The 16556-nt window shown below is 38.9% G+C and overlaps 2 protein-coding genes across 3 annotated transcripts; both read left to right on the plus strand.

The window, feature by feature from the left end:
• The first annotated feature begins 440 nt into the window (after positions 1-440).
• LOC112075805 (zymogen granule membrane protein 16-like) lies at positions 441-2403 on the plus strand. 2 transcript variants are annotated; one of them, XM_070441071.1, is made up of 4 exons: positions 441-807; positions 1227-1279; positions 1563-1689; positions 2016-2403. In XM_070441071.1, the coding sequence occupies exons 2-4, from the start codon at positions 1228-1230 to the stop codon at positions 2317-2319; spliced, it is 483 nt and encodes a 160-aa protein (XP_070297172.1). In that variant the 5' UTR covers positions 441-807; position 1227; the 3' UTR covers positions 2320-2403. The 2 variants fall into 2 exon arrangements, with proteins under 2 accessions (XP_070297172.1, XP_023998506.1); XM_024142738.2 differs by having other exon boundaries at positions 462-811.
• A 9306-nt stretch (positions 2404-11709) lies between these two features.
• LOC112075802 (zymogen granule membrane protein 16-like) lies at positions 11710-16280 on the plus strand. Its single transcript, XM_024142734.2, has 4 exons — positions 11710-13699; positions 13788-13840; positions 14071-14197; positions 15187-16280. Exons 2-4 carry the CDS (start codon positions 13789-13791, stop codon positions 15617-15619), a joined length of 612 nt encoding a protein of 203 aa, XP_023998502.1. The 5' UTR covers positions 11710-13699; position 13788; the 3' UTR covers positions 15620-16280.
• Positions 16281-16556: the final 276 nt, after the last annotated feature.

Below are 16556 nucleotides of genomic sequence, written 5' to 3' on the forward strand. Positions count from 1 at the left end.
TACTTGCTTACTATTGTTTGTACAGATGAACATGGTACATTCAGGCGTTTGGAAATTGCTTCCAAGGATGAACCAGACATGTGGAGGTCTACAATTTTATTTCTGAGGTCTTGTCTGATTTCTTTTGATTTTCCCATGATGCCAAGTAAAGAGGCATTGAGTTTGAAGGTAGGCCTTGAAATACATCCACAGGTACACCTTCAATTGACTCAAATGATGTCAATTAGCTTATCAGAAGCTTCTAAAGCCATGACATCATTTTCTGGAATTTTCCAAGCTGTTTAAAGGCACAGTCAACTTAGTGTATGTAATCTTCTGACCCACTGGAATTGTGATACAGTGAAGTAATCTGTCTGTAAACAACTGTTGGAAAAATTACTTGTCATGCACGAAGTTGTCCTAACCAACTTGCCAAAACTATAGTTTGTGGAGTGGTTGAAAAACAAGTTTTAATGACTCCATCCTAAGTGTATGTAAACTTCCGACTTCAACTGTATCTTCATCTAATTGTTCTGTTCTTTAATCTCTGTTTCAGATAATTCTATTGTTACAATTCAGAGGAGGGAACATCCTCTAAATACACTTATAATATTACCTTGATACTCCCTCCCACAGTAGCCTCGACCAATTAGAAAACAATATCGGACTTGTCTTGTGTGAGTGACTGAAGGTGTTCTTTGGCATCTAGAGCTGATGGAATGTTCAGCATGTATAAGTAAAGTCTAAGAGGAAGCAGTAGACTAGAAGGACCTGGCAGAGACAGAGAAAGAAGCTTTCACAGGTTTTCACACAGATCAAGATATCACTGTGGGTATGTACACTAACTAAATATAAAATTTGCACTTGTATTTAATGCATGATTCTGGTGTGGGAAATGTTATGATGTTAATTCTCATCAGCTCTTGGTACGTTGGCACAAAAACTTTGTCCTTATTCCCCCCAAAAATGTATTCAATGATTTGACATTATTTTAATTTGACATTAGCTTAGCACTTCCAGAGTTGTTGTAGTAAACAAGAGTAAGTTCAACTTTTATTTTAATAACATTTCACTTTCAAGAATGGTTTGTTTGTAAAGTCACATTTTAACAATTAAAGTTTTTTTTTTAAATTCCCTCCCCTGTCCTATGAACTACTATGAAAAAACAGTTTACAATTATTTCAAGTGAGATTGAGTTAAATTGACTGAAATTAAAGGTCATAAGTACTGATGCCTCCATTTTGCAGAATGTTCTCAATCCTGTTTGTCGGAGTGTTCTTGGACAGCTGCTTGGCAATGCGTAAGTAATAGTATTACAACTCAGAATTATATAATTATATAATGGATTTTGTGAGTTCACTTCAACTTGTCTTTTTCAGTTAGTCTTAGAAGTTCTTCTTGGAGACAACCTCTGGAATAATGCATTCCAGAATGTACTTTTTTGTAAATTAATTCACACTTTTTTCATAATGTAAATATCTTTGATAAATTTGTCAGTAAAATGAAAAGTATACATTTAAATGAAATATGTATATAGTGTGTGTAGATATTTATTATTAAATATATTGCCCATGTTATTTTAGCCATAAAAGAACAGTACTCGTATTCCTCTGCGGTGGGTCTGGGCAGTGGCACCCCATTTGCTTCCTCCGGTGAGGGACGCATCACAGCGGTCAGAGTATGGGAGAACAACAACGCCTACATCAACGGGTGAGCAGACCCTGACCAATGAACAGAAACCACTGACTCAGTCCAACTACACTACCCAACACACACCACGACTCAGTACAACTACACTACCCAACAGACACCACTGTCTCAGTCCAACTACCTAACAGACACCAAACAGACTCTTTCTTTCTGTCTTTATTATGTTTATTACTTACTCAGTACATGACAAATAATAGTGTTATTGTGTCTAACTCAGATTACAATGGAAAATGTCATTGCTTGATATTCTCTGACGCTAGCTCCGCTCTCTGTCTGAATGTGCCTTTTCAAAACACAACAAACGTGAAAAGCCTGCTCTGTTTTAGGTTCCAGCTGAGATATGACTACACCTGGTCTTCAGTGTTTGGTCACAAAGTGGGTGAAAAACAAGAGATGGAGCTGTTGGATGATGAGGCCATCGTCCAGGTGTCTGGGAAGTACAACCCAGGAGACTACATCTACTACCTGGTGTTCACCACCAACAGGGGGCGCTCTCTGTCAGCCGGCCAGCCCTCCCATATCTCTTTCAATTTCTACCCAACCCACATAGGCAGTGAGCTGAGGCTGCTCAGGGGCCACTCCGATGGTGCCGGCATCACCTCAATCAGAGCTCGATGGGGATTGATGTAAATGGAAGAAGCTGGAAACAGTACCTCTTAATTTAATAAAAATGCATGTCTTGCTCTTTGGGATGGTTTCCCGGATACAGATGAAGCCTAGTCCTGTTCTAGTTACTTTTAATGGAGATTCTCAATTGAGCATGCTTTTTAGTCAAGGAGTAAACATAACATGGGTCCAGGAAACTGACCATTTATGTTTTGGCCAGATGTTTAACATTGATACAGACAGGATCGTTTCGGTATATGAAATAAATTAATTGAACCTTTTAAAGCTGAATGAGTTTAAATGTTTAGAAAACTATTTGGTATTTTCTAAACATGCACACTGTCCTTTGTGAGGTCATCACAATGAAGGAGGGTCACAAGCATTGTTGAAGGTAGTATTTATCACAACAAATTAATGAGTGTATGACTTTTCATCAGAATACATTTAATATACAATAGTTCAGCTTGTTATCTTAGCCTTATATTGCAAACAAACACTTTTAAGGGAAGGTACCCACTTGGCACAGACATCAATTCAATGTCAACGTAATTTAATTGAAATGACATGGAAACAACGTTGATTCAACCAGTGTGTGCCCATTGGCCCAGATATAATTTTTTTTACCCCGTTTGCTATTTTCAGCTGGCGCTATGTCCAAGTCTATGAATTCGTAACGCCAGCGGGCTAGTCGAGTTTGTCTTCAAGACATGATTTGCATCTCTGGCGGGTAACCCCCATTCAGGAGGGGGTTACCCGAGGACAGCTATAAACCCTAGGCAAGCCATTTAGCCATGAGTTAATTTGTAAGACAATAGTAAGGAATTTCTCTAATCTCAAATCCGGCCTGCCATCTTCTAGCTAATCACAGTCATCCAGAGGCTGCAAGCTGTTGTATCTATTAATTAATACCTTACATTTGTTGTGATTTAAATGTTATTACATTTATTTGCCAATGTAAAAAAAATACAACCACAATGTGGACATAATCCATTTACAATCATTGCCGATGACACAAAAAGTGATAAAATAACCTCTAATAATTTACAGTTTAAGTAGATGAATGATGTAATGATTATGCCCCAAAATAGCCTACATTATACCATTGATTTAATATAATATACTATATATTTGAGGCAGTGGAGGCTGGTGGGAGGAGCTATAGGAGGACAGTCTCATTGTAATGGCTGGAATGGAATTCATTGAACGGTCTCAAACACATCAAACAAATGAAAACCACGCTTGACTCCATTCCTTTGATTAAAATCCAGCCATTTCTTGCAATAAATTACAAGCCTCACCCACCCAATAAAGTGTTGAACACAACCGCAAATAAGTGGTGGCCCCTCTTAAACAGAAGAAGCGGAAAAGCCTCAACAGGAAGTTCTTCGTAGCGACCATCGTCGTCACTAGTTACCACAGCTACAAAGTCATACACCTCGCCCTTTTTCTCCGTAAAATGTGATTTTAAACATAAACCTCAGATTAAACACACACCTAACCTTAAATTAAGACTCAAAAGCGATTTGTTCCCTTGAATTTTTACAATATAGACAGTTTTGACTTTGTGGCAACTAACGTATGTTGAAACTATCCTCTCGAGTTTTCTAACATCTTTGATACTGGCTAACTAACGTTAGCGTTGGGTTAAGGAAATTCCACAAGCTTTTGGAACTAAATAACGCTAACAGTTTAGTTTTATTTATCACTACCGAACGTTTAGAAATACGTAACCGAACAATACACTAGCGGCATAGATTCAGTAGCGGCACAGATACCTCGTTAGCGAAGCATTTTTTTTTACCAACGCCTTTAAACATTTTTTTTTGTTCTACATCTCTTCATGCACCAGATTGGAATGCAATGTTTGTTTGCTCAAGTAAATCGCGTTACTGCTTTCCTTCATTTGTGACTAGTTTTACTTGTGTAACGACGTCAAGAAGGACAATAACGTAAGCTAGCTATGCTAACGTTACTTGGCTAGCTTACTAACGTTAGCTAGAAACATGAACTTGATCGGTGCTAGTTAAATTATGGTAAATGTGGTTAAGTTGGCTAGTTAGTGTTATATCTGCTTGTGTCCTTGTTAACCGAGTTACTTAGCTTGCTAACGTTACGCTAGATGGATTGCTAGCTAACATCGACTAACGTTATAGCTAACGTATGCTACATACGTTAGATATAACGTTAGTCGTTGTTGTTTGCTAGCTACTTAACTACGGTCAGATGAGAAACCGACCCTTGGCATCTACAGTAGCTAGCTAATCTGTTGTCTTCTCATTAGGGCAATGGTCAGCCCCAGGATCTCATTCACCACAGCACTATGTGAATGTTATATCCATGGAGATATGTAACGTTACATAAACTTCTCCCAGATGAGACTTTGCCCATCTGTTCTTTCTTGCACAGTATTTACTTTATTTCAATGTAACGTTATTGTTTCAAACATGGCCAGGAGTGAGACACTACAACGGTGTAAAGTTTGGGTCACAGACATGAAGGTAAGAACATATGTTACCAATTTAAATAAAATAAAATTGTATTAGTCACATGCACCGAATACAACAGGTGTAGTAGACCTTACAGTGAAATGCTTACTTACAAGCCCTAACCAACAGTGCAGTTAAAAAAAAAACGGATAAGAATAAGAGATAAAAGTAACAAGTAATTAAAGCGCAGCAGTAAAATACAATAGCGAGACTATATACAGGGGGGCACCGATACAGAGTCAATGTGCCGGGGAACTGGTTAGTTGAGGTAGTATGTACAGTATGTAGTATGTACAAGTAGAGTCATTAAAGTGACTATGCATAGATGATAACAACGGAGTATCAGTGGTGTGAAGAGGGAAGGAGGGGGCAGGCAATGCAAATAGTCTTTGTAGCCATTTGATTAGATGTTCAGGAGTCTTATGGCTTGGGGGTAGAAGCTGTTTAGAAACCTCTTGGACCTAGACTTGGTGCTCCGGTACCGCTTATCGTGCGGTAGCAGAGAGTACAGTCTATGACTAGGGTGGCTGGAGTCAGACAATTTTTAGGGCCTTCCTCTGATACCGCCTGGTATAGTGGTCCTGGATGGCAGGAAGTTGGTCCTTGCGGTCGGAGGCCGAGCAGTTGCCATACCAGGCAGTGATGCAACCAGTCAGGATGCTCTCGATGATGCAGCTATAGAACCTTTTGAGGATCTGAGGACCCATGCCAAATTTTTTGTCTCCTGAGAGGGGGAATAGGTTTTGTCATGCCCTCTTCACAACTGTCTTGGTGTGCTTGGACCATGTTAGTTTGTTGGTGATGTGGACACCAAGGAGCTTGAAGCTCTCAACCTGCTCCACTGCAGCCCCGTCGATGAGAATTGAGGCGTGCTCGTTCCTCTTTCTCCTCTAGTCCACAATCATCTCTTTTGTCTTGATCACATTGAGGGAGACGTTGTCCTGGTATCACATGGCCAGAGCTCAGACCTCCTCCCTATAGGCTGTCTCGTCGTTGTCGGTGATCAGGCTTACCACTGTTGTGTCATTGGCAATCTTAATGATGGTGTTGGAGTCGTGCTTGGCCGTACAGTCATGAGTGAACAGGGAGTACACGAGGGGACTGAGCATGCACCCCTGAGGGGCCCCTGTGTTGAGGATCAGCGTGGCGGATGTGTTGTTAGCTACCCTTACCACCTGGGGGCGGCCCGTCAGGAAGTCCAGGATCCAGTTGCAGAGGGAGGTGTTTAGTCCCAGGTTCCTTAGCTTAGTGATGAGCTTTGAAGGCACTATGGTGTTGAACGCTGAGCTGTAGTCAATGAATAGCATTCTCACATAGGTGTTCCTTTTGTCCAGGTGGGAAAGGGCAGTGTGGAGTGCAATAGAGATTGCATCACCTGTGGATCTGTTGGGGTGGTATGCAATTTGTAGTGGGTTTAGGGTTTCTGGGATGATGGTGTTGATGTGAGCTATGACCAGCCTTTCAAAGCACTTCATGGCTACAGACGTGAGTGCTACGGGTTGGTAGTCATTTAGGCAGGTTACCTTAGTGTTCTTGGGCACAGGCACTATGGTGGTCTGCTTAAAACATGTTGGTATTACAGACTCGGACAGGGAGAGGTTGAAAATGTCAGTGAAGACACTTGCCAGTTGGTCAGTGCATGCTCGCAGTACACGTCCTGGTAATCTGTCGGGCCCTGCGGCCTTGTGAATGTTGACCTATTTAAATGTTTTACTCACATTAGGTGCGGAGAGCGTGATCACACAGTCTTTCGGAACAGCTGGTGTTCTCATGCATGCCACAGTGTTACTTGCCTCGACGCGAGTATAGAAGTCATTTAGCTCATCTGGTATTCTCGTGTCACTGGGCAGCTCGCGGCTGTGCTTCCCTTTGTAGTCTGTAATGGTTTGCAAGCCCTGCCACATCCAACGAGTGCCAGAGCCGTGTAGTACGATTCGATCTAAGTCCTGTATTGACGCTTTGCCTGTTGATGCTTCATCGGAAGGCATAGCGGGATTTCTTATAATCTTCCGGGGTTAGAGTCCCGCTGCTTGAAACTGACAGCTCTAGCTTTTAGCTCAGTGCGGATGCTGCCTGTAATCCATGGGTTCTGGTTGGGGTATGTACGTACGGTCACTGTGGGGACGATGTCATCGATGCACTTATTGATGAAGCCAATGACTGATGTGGTATACTCCTTAATGCCGGAGGAATCCCGGATCATATTCCAGTCTGTGCTAGCAAAACAGTCCTGTAGCTTAGCATCTGCTTCATCTGACCACTTTTTTATTGATCTAGTCACTGGTGCTTCCTGCTTTAATTTTTGCTTGTAAGCAGGATTCAGGAGGATAGAATTATGATCAGATTTGCCAAATGGAGGGTAAGGGAGAGCTTTGTATGCGTCTCTGTGTCGAGTAAAGGTGGTCCAGAGTTTATTTTTATTTGTTTTCCTTCTGGATGCACATTTAACTTGCTGTTCGAAATTTGGTCTAACGGATTTAAGTTTCCCGGCACTAAAGTCCTCGGCTACTAGGATCGCCGCCTCTGGGTGAGTGTTTTCTTTTTTGCTTATGGCGGAATACAGCTCATTCAATGCTGTCTTAGTACCAGCCTCTGGCTTTGGTGGTATGTACACAGCTGTGAAAAATACAGATGAAAACTTGATCGGTAGTGTCGTGGATAATCATTTCAAAATATAACACTTACAAGACCTTGTAAATTCAATATAGGCTTTTAATACAACGTATCACAAGCCGGGATGGTCCGCGGATCACACACCGTTTCCCAGAGCCTTGGCTCTTGTATTTATACACATACAGCATATGAGTCCATCCCACATGCAAATGAAGATACTTCCCCTTAAGTCATCTGTCACTATTATCTTTTTAGTTCAGGCTTCCTGCTTGTTCACGCCCAATAACGCCCATATCTGCTTAGCCTTTCATTGCTACCCATCCCGGATCCGGGAGCATCCTCATCAAAAAAGCTGACTAGCATAGCCTAGCCTAACGCGACAGGGATATCATATAATATAATTTTCATGAAATCACAAGTCCAATACAGCAAATGAAAGATAAACATCTTGTGAATCCAGCCATCATTTCTGATTTTTAAAATGTTTTACAGCGAAAACACAATATGTATTTCTATTAGCTAACCACAATAGCAAGACTCAACCGCATATTTTCACAATTTTTCTACCGCATAGGTAGCTATCACAAAACCGACCAAATAGAGATATAATTAGTCACTAACCAAGAAACAACTTCATCAGATGACAGTCTTATAACATGTTAAACAATAAATTTGTTTTGTTTGAAAATGTGCATATTTGAGGTATAAATCATAGTTTTACATTGCAGCTACCATCAAAAATATCACCAAAGCAGCCAGAATAATTACAGAGAGCAACGTGATACCTAAATACTCATCATAAACATTTATGAAAAATACATGGTGTACAGCAAATGAAAGAAAACATCTTGTGAATCCAGCCAATATTTCAGATTTTTAAGTGTTTTACAGCGAAAACAATATAGCATTATATTAGCTTACCACAATAGCCAAACACACAAATGCATTTATTAGCAGAAAAAGGTAGCGATCGCAAAAACCAGCAAAAGATATAAAATTAATCACTAACCTTGACCAACTTCATCAGATGACAGTCTTATAACATCAGGTTATACAATAAACTTATGTTTTGTTCGAAAATGTGCATATTTAGATGTGCAAACCGTGGTTATACATTGTGAAAATGTAGCATCGATTCACCAAATTGTCCGAGCTATTTTGGACACTCACCTAATCTGACAAAGAACTCATCATAAACTTTACTAAAAAAACATGTTGGACAGCAAATGAAAGATACACTGGTTCTTAATGCAACCGCCGTGTTAGATTTTTTAAAATAACTTATACCATAACAAACAGCTTACGTTATAGCGGGACAGCGCCCGCAAAAAGGGCGAATAATAAGACTCAACATTTTCCACAGAAATACGAAATAACATCAGAAATTGTTCTTACTTTTGCTGAGCTTCCATCAGAATATTGTACAAGGAGACCTAGGTCCAGAATTAATCGTTGTTTGGTTTTAGAACGTCCTTCTCTCCTGTCGAATTCACTCCACAAGGCTAGCCAATGTGATGACGTTCCCAATTTCTCTCGACGCAAAGAACGGAAAACTCAAAGTCCCATTAACCTGTCTAGCCCCCGCACATTCCACTGAAAAGGCAGCGCGCGAAATTCAAAAAATATTTTTTTTAAATATTTACTTTCACACATTAACAGTCCATACAGCAAATGAAAGATAAACATCTTGTGAATCCAGCCACATGTCCGATTTTTTAAATGTTTTACAGCGAAAACACCACGTATATTTATGTTAGCTCACCACCAAATACAAAAAAGCACAGACATTTCTTTCACAGCACAGGTAGCTTGCACAAACCCCAAATAGAGTAGAATTAGTCACTAACCAAGAAACAACTTCATCAGATGACAGTCTTATAACATGTTATACAAATAAATCTATGTTTGTTTAGAAAAATGTGCATATTTCAGGTATAATCATAGTTTTACATTGCAGCTACAATCACAAATATCACCAAAGCAGCTAGAATAACTACAGAGAGCAACGTGAAAATACTAAATATCATCTAAAACATTTATGAAAAATACATGGTGTACAGCAAATGAAAGACAAACATCTTGTGAATCCAGCCAATATTTCAGATTTTTAAGTATTTTACAGCGAAAACACAATATAGCATTATATTAGCTTACCACAATAGCCAAAAACACAACCCATTTATCAGCAGCAAAGTTAGCGATCGCAAAAAAACAGCAAAAGATGTATAATTTTCACTACCTTGACAAACTTCATCAGATGACAGTCCTATAACATCAGGTTATACAATACACTTATGTTTTGTACGAAAATGTGCATATTTAGAGCTGAAATCCTGGTTATACATTGTGAAAACGTAGCAACTTTTCCCAGAATCTCCGGATATATTTCTGACACTCACCTAATCTGACCAAATAACTCATCATAACTTTACTAAAAAATACATGTGTTACAGCAAATGAAAGATACCTAGTTCTTAATGCAATCGCCGTGTTAGAAGTCTAAAATAACTTTAGTACGACATACAGCTTACGATAGCGAGACAGCGCCTGCAATGAGGGCGGAAATAGTACTAAACATTTTCCACAGAAATACAAAAATAACATCAATAAATGGTTCCTACTTTTGCTGAGCTTCCATCAGAATCTTGTACAAGGGGTCCTTTGCCAGAATAAATCGTTGTTGGGTTTTAGAATGTCCTTTTCTCCTGTCGAATTAGCAACCAAAGCTAGCCAAGTGGCGCGAAGCTGTCCATCTTCACCAAACGCAGAGAACGGAACACGCCAAAACTCCCGATAAACTTTCAATAATCTGATAAAACTATATTGAAAAAACATACTTTACGATGATATTATCACATGTATCAAATAAAATCAAAGCCGGAGATATTAGCCGTCTATAACGAAAGCTTTTCAGAAGGCAATCCAGGGTTCCTTCCCGCGCCTTGCTGAACAAAGGAAATTTGGGGTCACGTCATTCCAAGAGCTCTCCTTTGACCTCAGATCAAGCTATACACCCCATTTCACCTCTCACTGCCTGTTGACATCTAGTGGAAGGCGTATGAAGTGCATGTATGTCCATAGATTTCAAGCAAATGAATAGGAAGGCCCTGGAACAGAGCCTCGATTTCAGATTTTTCACTTCCTGACAGGAAGTTTGCTGCAAAATGAATTCTGTTTTACTCACAGATATAATTCAAACGGTTTTAGAAACTTGAGAGTGTTTTCTATCCAATAGTAATAATAATATGCATATTGTACGATCTAGAATAGAGTACGAGGCCGTTTAAATTGGGCACGATTTTATCCCAAAGTGAAAATAGCGCCCCCCTATCCCAAAGAAGTTAAACGTTGAATAAACTGATGAAACTCGGTTGAAAAAACCTACTTCATGATGTTTTTCTAATATGTATCAAATAAAAACAAAGCCGGAGATATTAGCCGTGTATACCGAACGCTTATCATAAGACAATATGGAGGTTCTTCCCGCGCCTAGGTAGAGAAAGGAAAATCTGGTCACGTCATTCCAAGAGCTCTTGTTCGACCTCAGATCAAGCTAGACACCCCATTCCACCTACCACTGCCTGTTGACATCTAGTGGAAGGCGTATGCAGTGCATGCAAATCCATAAATATAAGGCAATTCAATAGGCAGGCCCTGGAACAGAGCATCGTTTTATGGCAGTAATTTTACTTAAGGCCCTTTGAAATTACCTACATATCTGCAGTTATAAAAACAAATCTAATGCAATATATCGATTTACAAATACAAATGAAAAGGTGTTTGTGGATAGAGATTTACATTTGTGGGAAGTGATTTACATTTGTGGATTGGTACTTATTTGTACAGATCATGATACACGAATACAAAATGCATGCTGTGTGTTCACAATACATTTGGCATGATATTGATCTCATACAACAGGCCACAAAAATCTTTGAAATTGTTGCATGTTGCGTTTATATTTTTGTTCAGTGTAGTAAGCTAACGTAGCTAGCTAGTTTCTTTGCTAAATACGGAAAAAATTGAGCTACACAATAAAATGTATCATAACTAACAACATTCAACAGTTGCTAGCGTTTAATTACAATTAATTGACAAATATTGCCTTACTCAACCGTAGCGCTTCCGCTGATCTCCATCTTCACACAACCTTTCCAAACTGTTAACTAACATTGGGCAACATTCAGTGCCCGCAGCAAGCTAACAGAGTTTTTTTGTCATATGTTAGCTAGCGCAAACATTTTCCCTTTATGAACGCACCTTTGTGCTGTTATTGCCAACAATTGAAGCATTATGCACAACATGATACTATTTTAAGTAAAGATATTCAAAAAACAAAAACAAATACATGATTGGAAGTATATCTAATTTCACTGCTTATTGGAGATAATTGCTCTTTATTGTGATAAATCCTTATAAATGAACTGAGAAACGATAATGAATGACAATGTCAACATTTCTTTATTAAAACATATTAGAATAAAAACTTTGGTTTGACAAAACATGAATAATTAAAAAAGCTGTGTGTGTGAGCAAGCAAGCACGTGTGTAGCATACATTTCAATAGTGTATGTAGTAAAACAACAAATTAATAAAATACCTACTGACCTTTAAGAACATGTTAGGCATTAATTCATCAATATGTGTGTGAGCGTGAGAGAAAAAGCGAGTGAGTTTTTTCATGAGTTAAATGTGAGTCTTCAGTCCCATGCGATAGATATGCAGGGGCATGTCACGAAATCAGTGTGGCAACATGCCCCGACCAGACTTCCATGAGAAATGACCCTGCCCTGAGCACATAGCTTGACAAAGCCATTCAAACTTAACATGAAATCATAGTTGAACCTCGCCTTATTGTGTCACACTGTGTATTGTTTGTGGTTCCTTGTTGACCAAACATTTATTACAAAAATAACAAGATTTCAACATTTTACATTTGGGTATGAAAAACACAAAAGTTGTCCTCATCTCAGAGTGTTTTGACCTAGACTTTTGAAACCAATATAGGTAACCTGTAATCAACAAGACAAACATTTGTCTAATTGGACTTTTGACACAAAACCCTGTGACAACATGCCCGGTCTCTCCTACAATATTCTCCCTATTATAATTCTATGTACACTAACCTTCCAACATTACCATGGGTTGATGAACCGAAYRTGGCAATTTTCAGAATTAATCAAACCACAGTAATCTTTCTTTCTTGCATAAAGGCTCTCCAAACCTGTTTTTTATGATTCATAAATACTTTTCTAAACCTAGATAATCTACAAGATCAGAGTATTTTAAAATCTACCAATTGGGGGCTGAAACGGAAATGAATATTCATATATTTAGAAGGCTTTCATTAATCCATGATATTCTGAACCCGTTTTCTCAATATATTCTAGTCTGTCAACAAATTTCTAACTAAATGGTGCACCTTATTAAAAGGGATGGCTTAACATAAATGTACTGAAAACCCCATTGAACGAAAACTGCGAGAAAATCTGTTGGCCAGAGTAGGAGGGTTTTCAGTGGTTGAATAAAATGTATTCAGAACGTTTAAGGTAGACCTGCAGAGCGCTTTACGCAACTAAATAAGTTAAATCTGAATAAATATTGAGAAGTGCATAGAAAAGGCGTGCGTAGGAAAGTCATACATTCCTAAATAGGGATCGGCCCCTTAAGCCCCTTAATGACTATGTGAATGTTGTAACAGACTGCAGAGAACTTCAGACAGTAATGGAGACAGAAAATGTAATATCTCATCTTGCCCGCTAGAATTAAACTGAAATACATGTACTGAATCAAGTCTTCTACAATAAAATATGTATTTGAGCTAATGAACTAACCACCCTATTAATGACCATATACACATGTATTTTTTCAGGTTTATTGGTTGAAGGGAAGGAGTTCCTCTTGGGGTAGTAAAACTACTGAAGATGGGGAGACTGATTTTGGGCGATTTTAGGATAAATTCATATAATTTGGTATATTAATTTAATTGTTCTGTTGTTAGTTCTTTAATCCCTGTTTCAGATAATTATATTGTTACAATTCAGAGGAGCAAACGTCCTCTAAATACACCTATTTCCTTTTAATATTACCTTGACACTCCCTCCCACAGTAGCCTCGACCAATTAGAAAACAATATCGGACTTCTTGTGTGACTAAAGGTGTTTAAAATAATCCTAAAGCTGATGGAATGTTCAGCAGGTATAAATGCAAGAGTTCTAAGAGGAAGCAGTAGACTAGAAGGACCTGACAGAGACAGAGATAGGAAGCTCTCAGGTTTTCACATACATCTCAAGATATCACTCTGGGTATGTACACAACTAACTATGAAAAACAGGTTAGAATTATTTCAAGTGAGTGAAATGAAAGGTCATAAGTATTGATGCCATTTTGCAGAATGTTCTCAATCCTGTTTGTTGCTGTGTTCTTGGCCAGCTGCTTGGCAATGCGTGAGTAATAAAAACACAATTCAGAAATATATATCATAGCTTTTGTGATTTCAACTTGATGCATCTAGCTACAGAGAAAACCTCTGATGGTTTAATATATTTCAGAATGTACTTTTTAGTTAATTTAGCAGTAAAATCCAAATTGTACATATAAATGAAATGTATATACTGTATGTATAAATATAATTATTATTAATAATATAGTAAATATATTGCCCATGTTATTTTAGCCATAAAAGAACAGTACTCGTATTCCTCTGCGGTGGGTCTGGGCAGTGGCACCCCATTTGCTTCCTCCGGTGARGGACGCATCACAGCGGTCAGAGTATGGGAGAACAACAACGCCTACATCAACGGGTGAGCAGACCCTGACCAATGAACAGAAACCACTGACTCAGTCCAACTACACTACCCAACACACACCACGACTCAGTCCAACTACACTACCCAACAGACACCACTGACTCAGTCCAACTACNAACTACACTACCCAACAGACACCACTGACTCAGTCCAACTACACTACCCAACAGACACCACTGACTCAGTCCAACTACACTACCCAACAGACACCGCTGACTCAGTCCAACTACACTACCCAACAGACACCAAACACTCTTTCTTTATTGTGTTCATGACTGTTGAGGGAATTAAATAATTCCTCTAATGTACTCATTAATTAAAATCAATCTGTCTATTTATAAGAATTTGTAAGATACTTATTAACATAAAATAGACAGGATACAGTCTTATTAAAATGAGATAATAGTATTTATTCTCGGAGCACGCTACCATTTGACCATAAACAACAGTTTATATACAAGATATGACATCATAGGTTACAGAATAAATCTCCTCCTCCTGACCGATATAAAACAGGTTCAAAAGTTAATTCCAACTTCCCAGCGCACACACATGACACACAATATAATCTATTCTTCTGAAGGCTCACTATAATTTATTACCACTTTAGCAGACAACTCAAGATAATGGAAGACCTAAAAAGTTACTCACTGCCTTATCTAAACATCTCAGGGCTAAGTTGGGTCAGTTCAACCATAGTTTAACGACCCTTTCTGCTTACTTTATAACACACAGCACAAATCTCTTTTCACTAGGCGTGCAGAGTTCAATTAGTTATAGTTTTATCTAAATCTAGAAATTGTTTTAGTTATTATTAACAAAATTCCTAACAATGACTTACTCAGTACATGACAAATAAGTGTTATCGTATTTAACTACAATGGAAAATGTCAGTGCTAGATATTCTCTGACGCTAGCTCCTCTCTGTCTGAATGTGCCTTTTCAAAACACAACCAACATGAAAAGCCTGCTCTGTTTCTTAGGTTTCAGCTAAGATATGACTACACCTGGTCTTCAGTGTTTGGTCGCGAAGTGGGTGAAAAACAAGAGATGGAGCTGTTGGAGGATGAGGCCATTGTCCAGGTGTCTGGGAAGTACAACCCAGGAGACTACGTAAACTACCTGGCGTTCACCACCAACAGGGGGCGCTCTCTGTCGGCCGGCCAGCCCTCCCATATCTCCTTCAACTTCTACCCAGCCCGTGTGGGCAGTGAGCTGAGGCTGCTCAGCGGCCGTTCCGACGGTGCTGGCATCACCTCCATCGGAGCCCACTGGGGATTGATGTACATGGAAGAGGNTGTGGGCAGTGAGCTGAGGCTGCTCAGCGGCCGTTCCGACGGTGCTGGCATCACCTCCATCGGAGCCCACTGGGGATTGATGTACATGGAAGAGGCTGGAAGCAGTACTTCCTCTTAATTGAAAATAAATAAATATGTCTTGCTCTTTGGGATGTTATCCCGGATACAGAATAAGCCTAGTCCTGGACTACTACTTCATTCAGCATGCTTTTTAGTCCAGGAGTAAACAATCTGCATCCAGGAAACTGAACCTTTATGTTTTGGACAGATGTTTGACATTAACACAGACTGGACTGTTTCACTATCATTATCTGATGGATGCTTCATGAGAATTTAAACTGAATGAATTTGAATATTTAGAATATTTTGGGAGTATTTTTGTACTGCTACAAACAGTAAATACATGTAAAAGAGGGGGGATAACAAAAGTTCAAAATAGTTGTACAAGCAAAGAAACAATACATGGCCTTTCAAAATATCCACACGTAAGAGCGTGTGACCACTACTATTCTTTTACAAACTTTTGTTTTAAAGATACGGTTGTCGTTTCTGCAGCAGCCGCATCTGAGGGTGTGGGTCACGGACCACATCATTTGAGGTTGTATTAATCAAAATAAAAGAAAGAATTATATGGGATTTAAATGACTAATTATATATTTGATTAATTGAACAATCAAATATTATGGGGAGGTAATAGTGTCTCAAAGTGTTTTTTATATTTCTAGTTCCTTTTCTGGTACATCTGCTTATTGACATTTTAATAAAAAGCATATCTTTAATCATATTTCATTGTATTCCTTTTAATAAGAAAATCTGTAAAATAAATGTCATGGTATGGAGGTCAAACTGTTGTGTGAGGCCTTAAAGGAAGATGAGTATGACAGATTGAAAACTTAAGAGTTTCTGCATTGAAATTATTATACAAAATTTTTGCAACCAATAGAATGTTATATACTGTATATGGGGGATAAAACCATCCCAGCTCTGCATATTTTGCTGCGAAAGACAGCGTCATTAGATCATTTGTTTTGGTACTGGACATATGCAGCTTGTTT

Source organism: Salvelinus sp. IW2-2015, unplaced genomic scaffold (genome assembly GCF_002910315.2).
Source record: "Salvelinus sp. IW2-2015 unplaced genomic scaffold, ASM291031v2 Un_scaffold3407, whole genome shotgun sequence".
In the NCBI taxonomy this organism is placed as follows: domain Eukaryota; kingdom Metazoa; phylum Chordata; class Actinopteri; order Salmoniformes; family Salmonidae; genus Salvelinus; species Salvelinus sp. IW2-2015.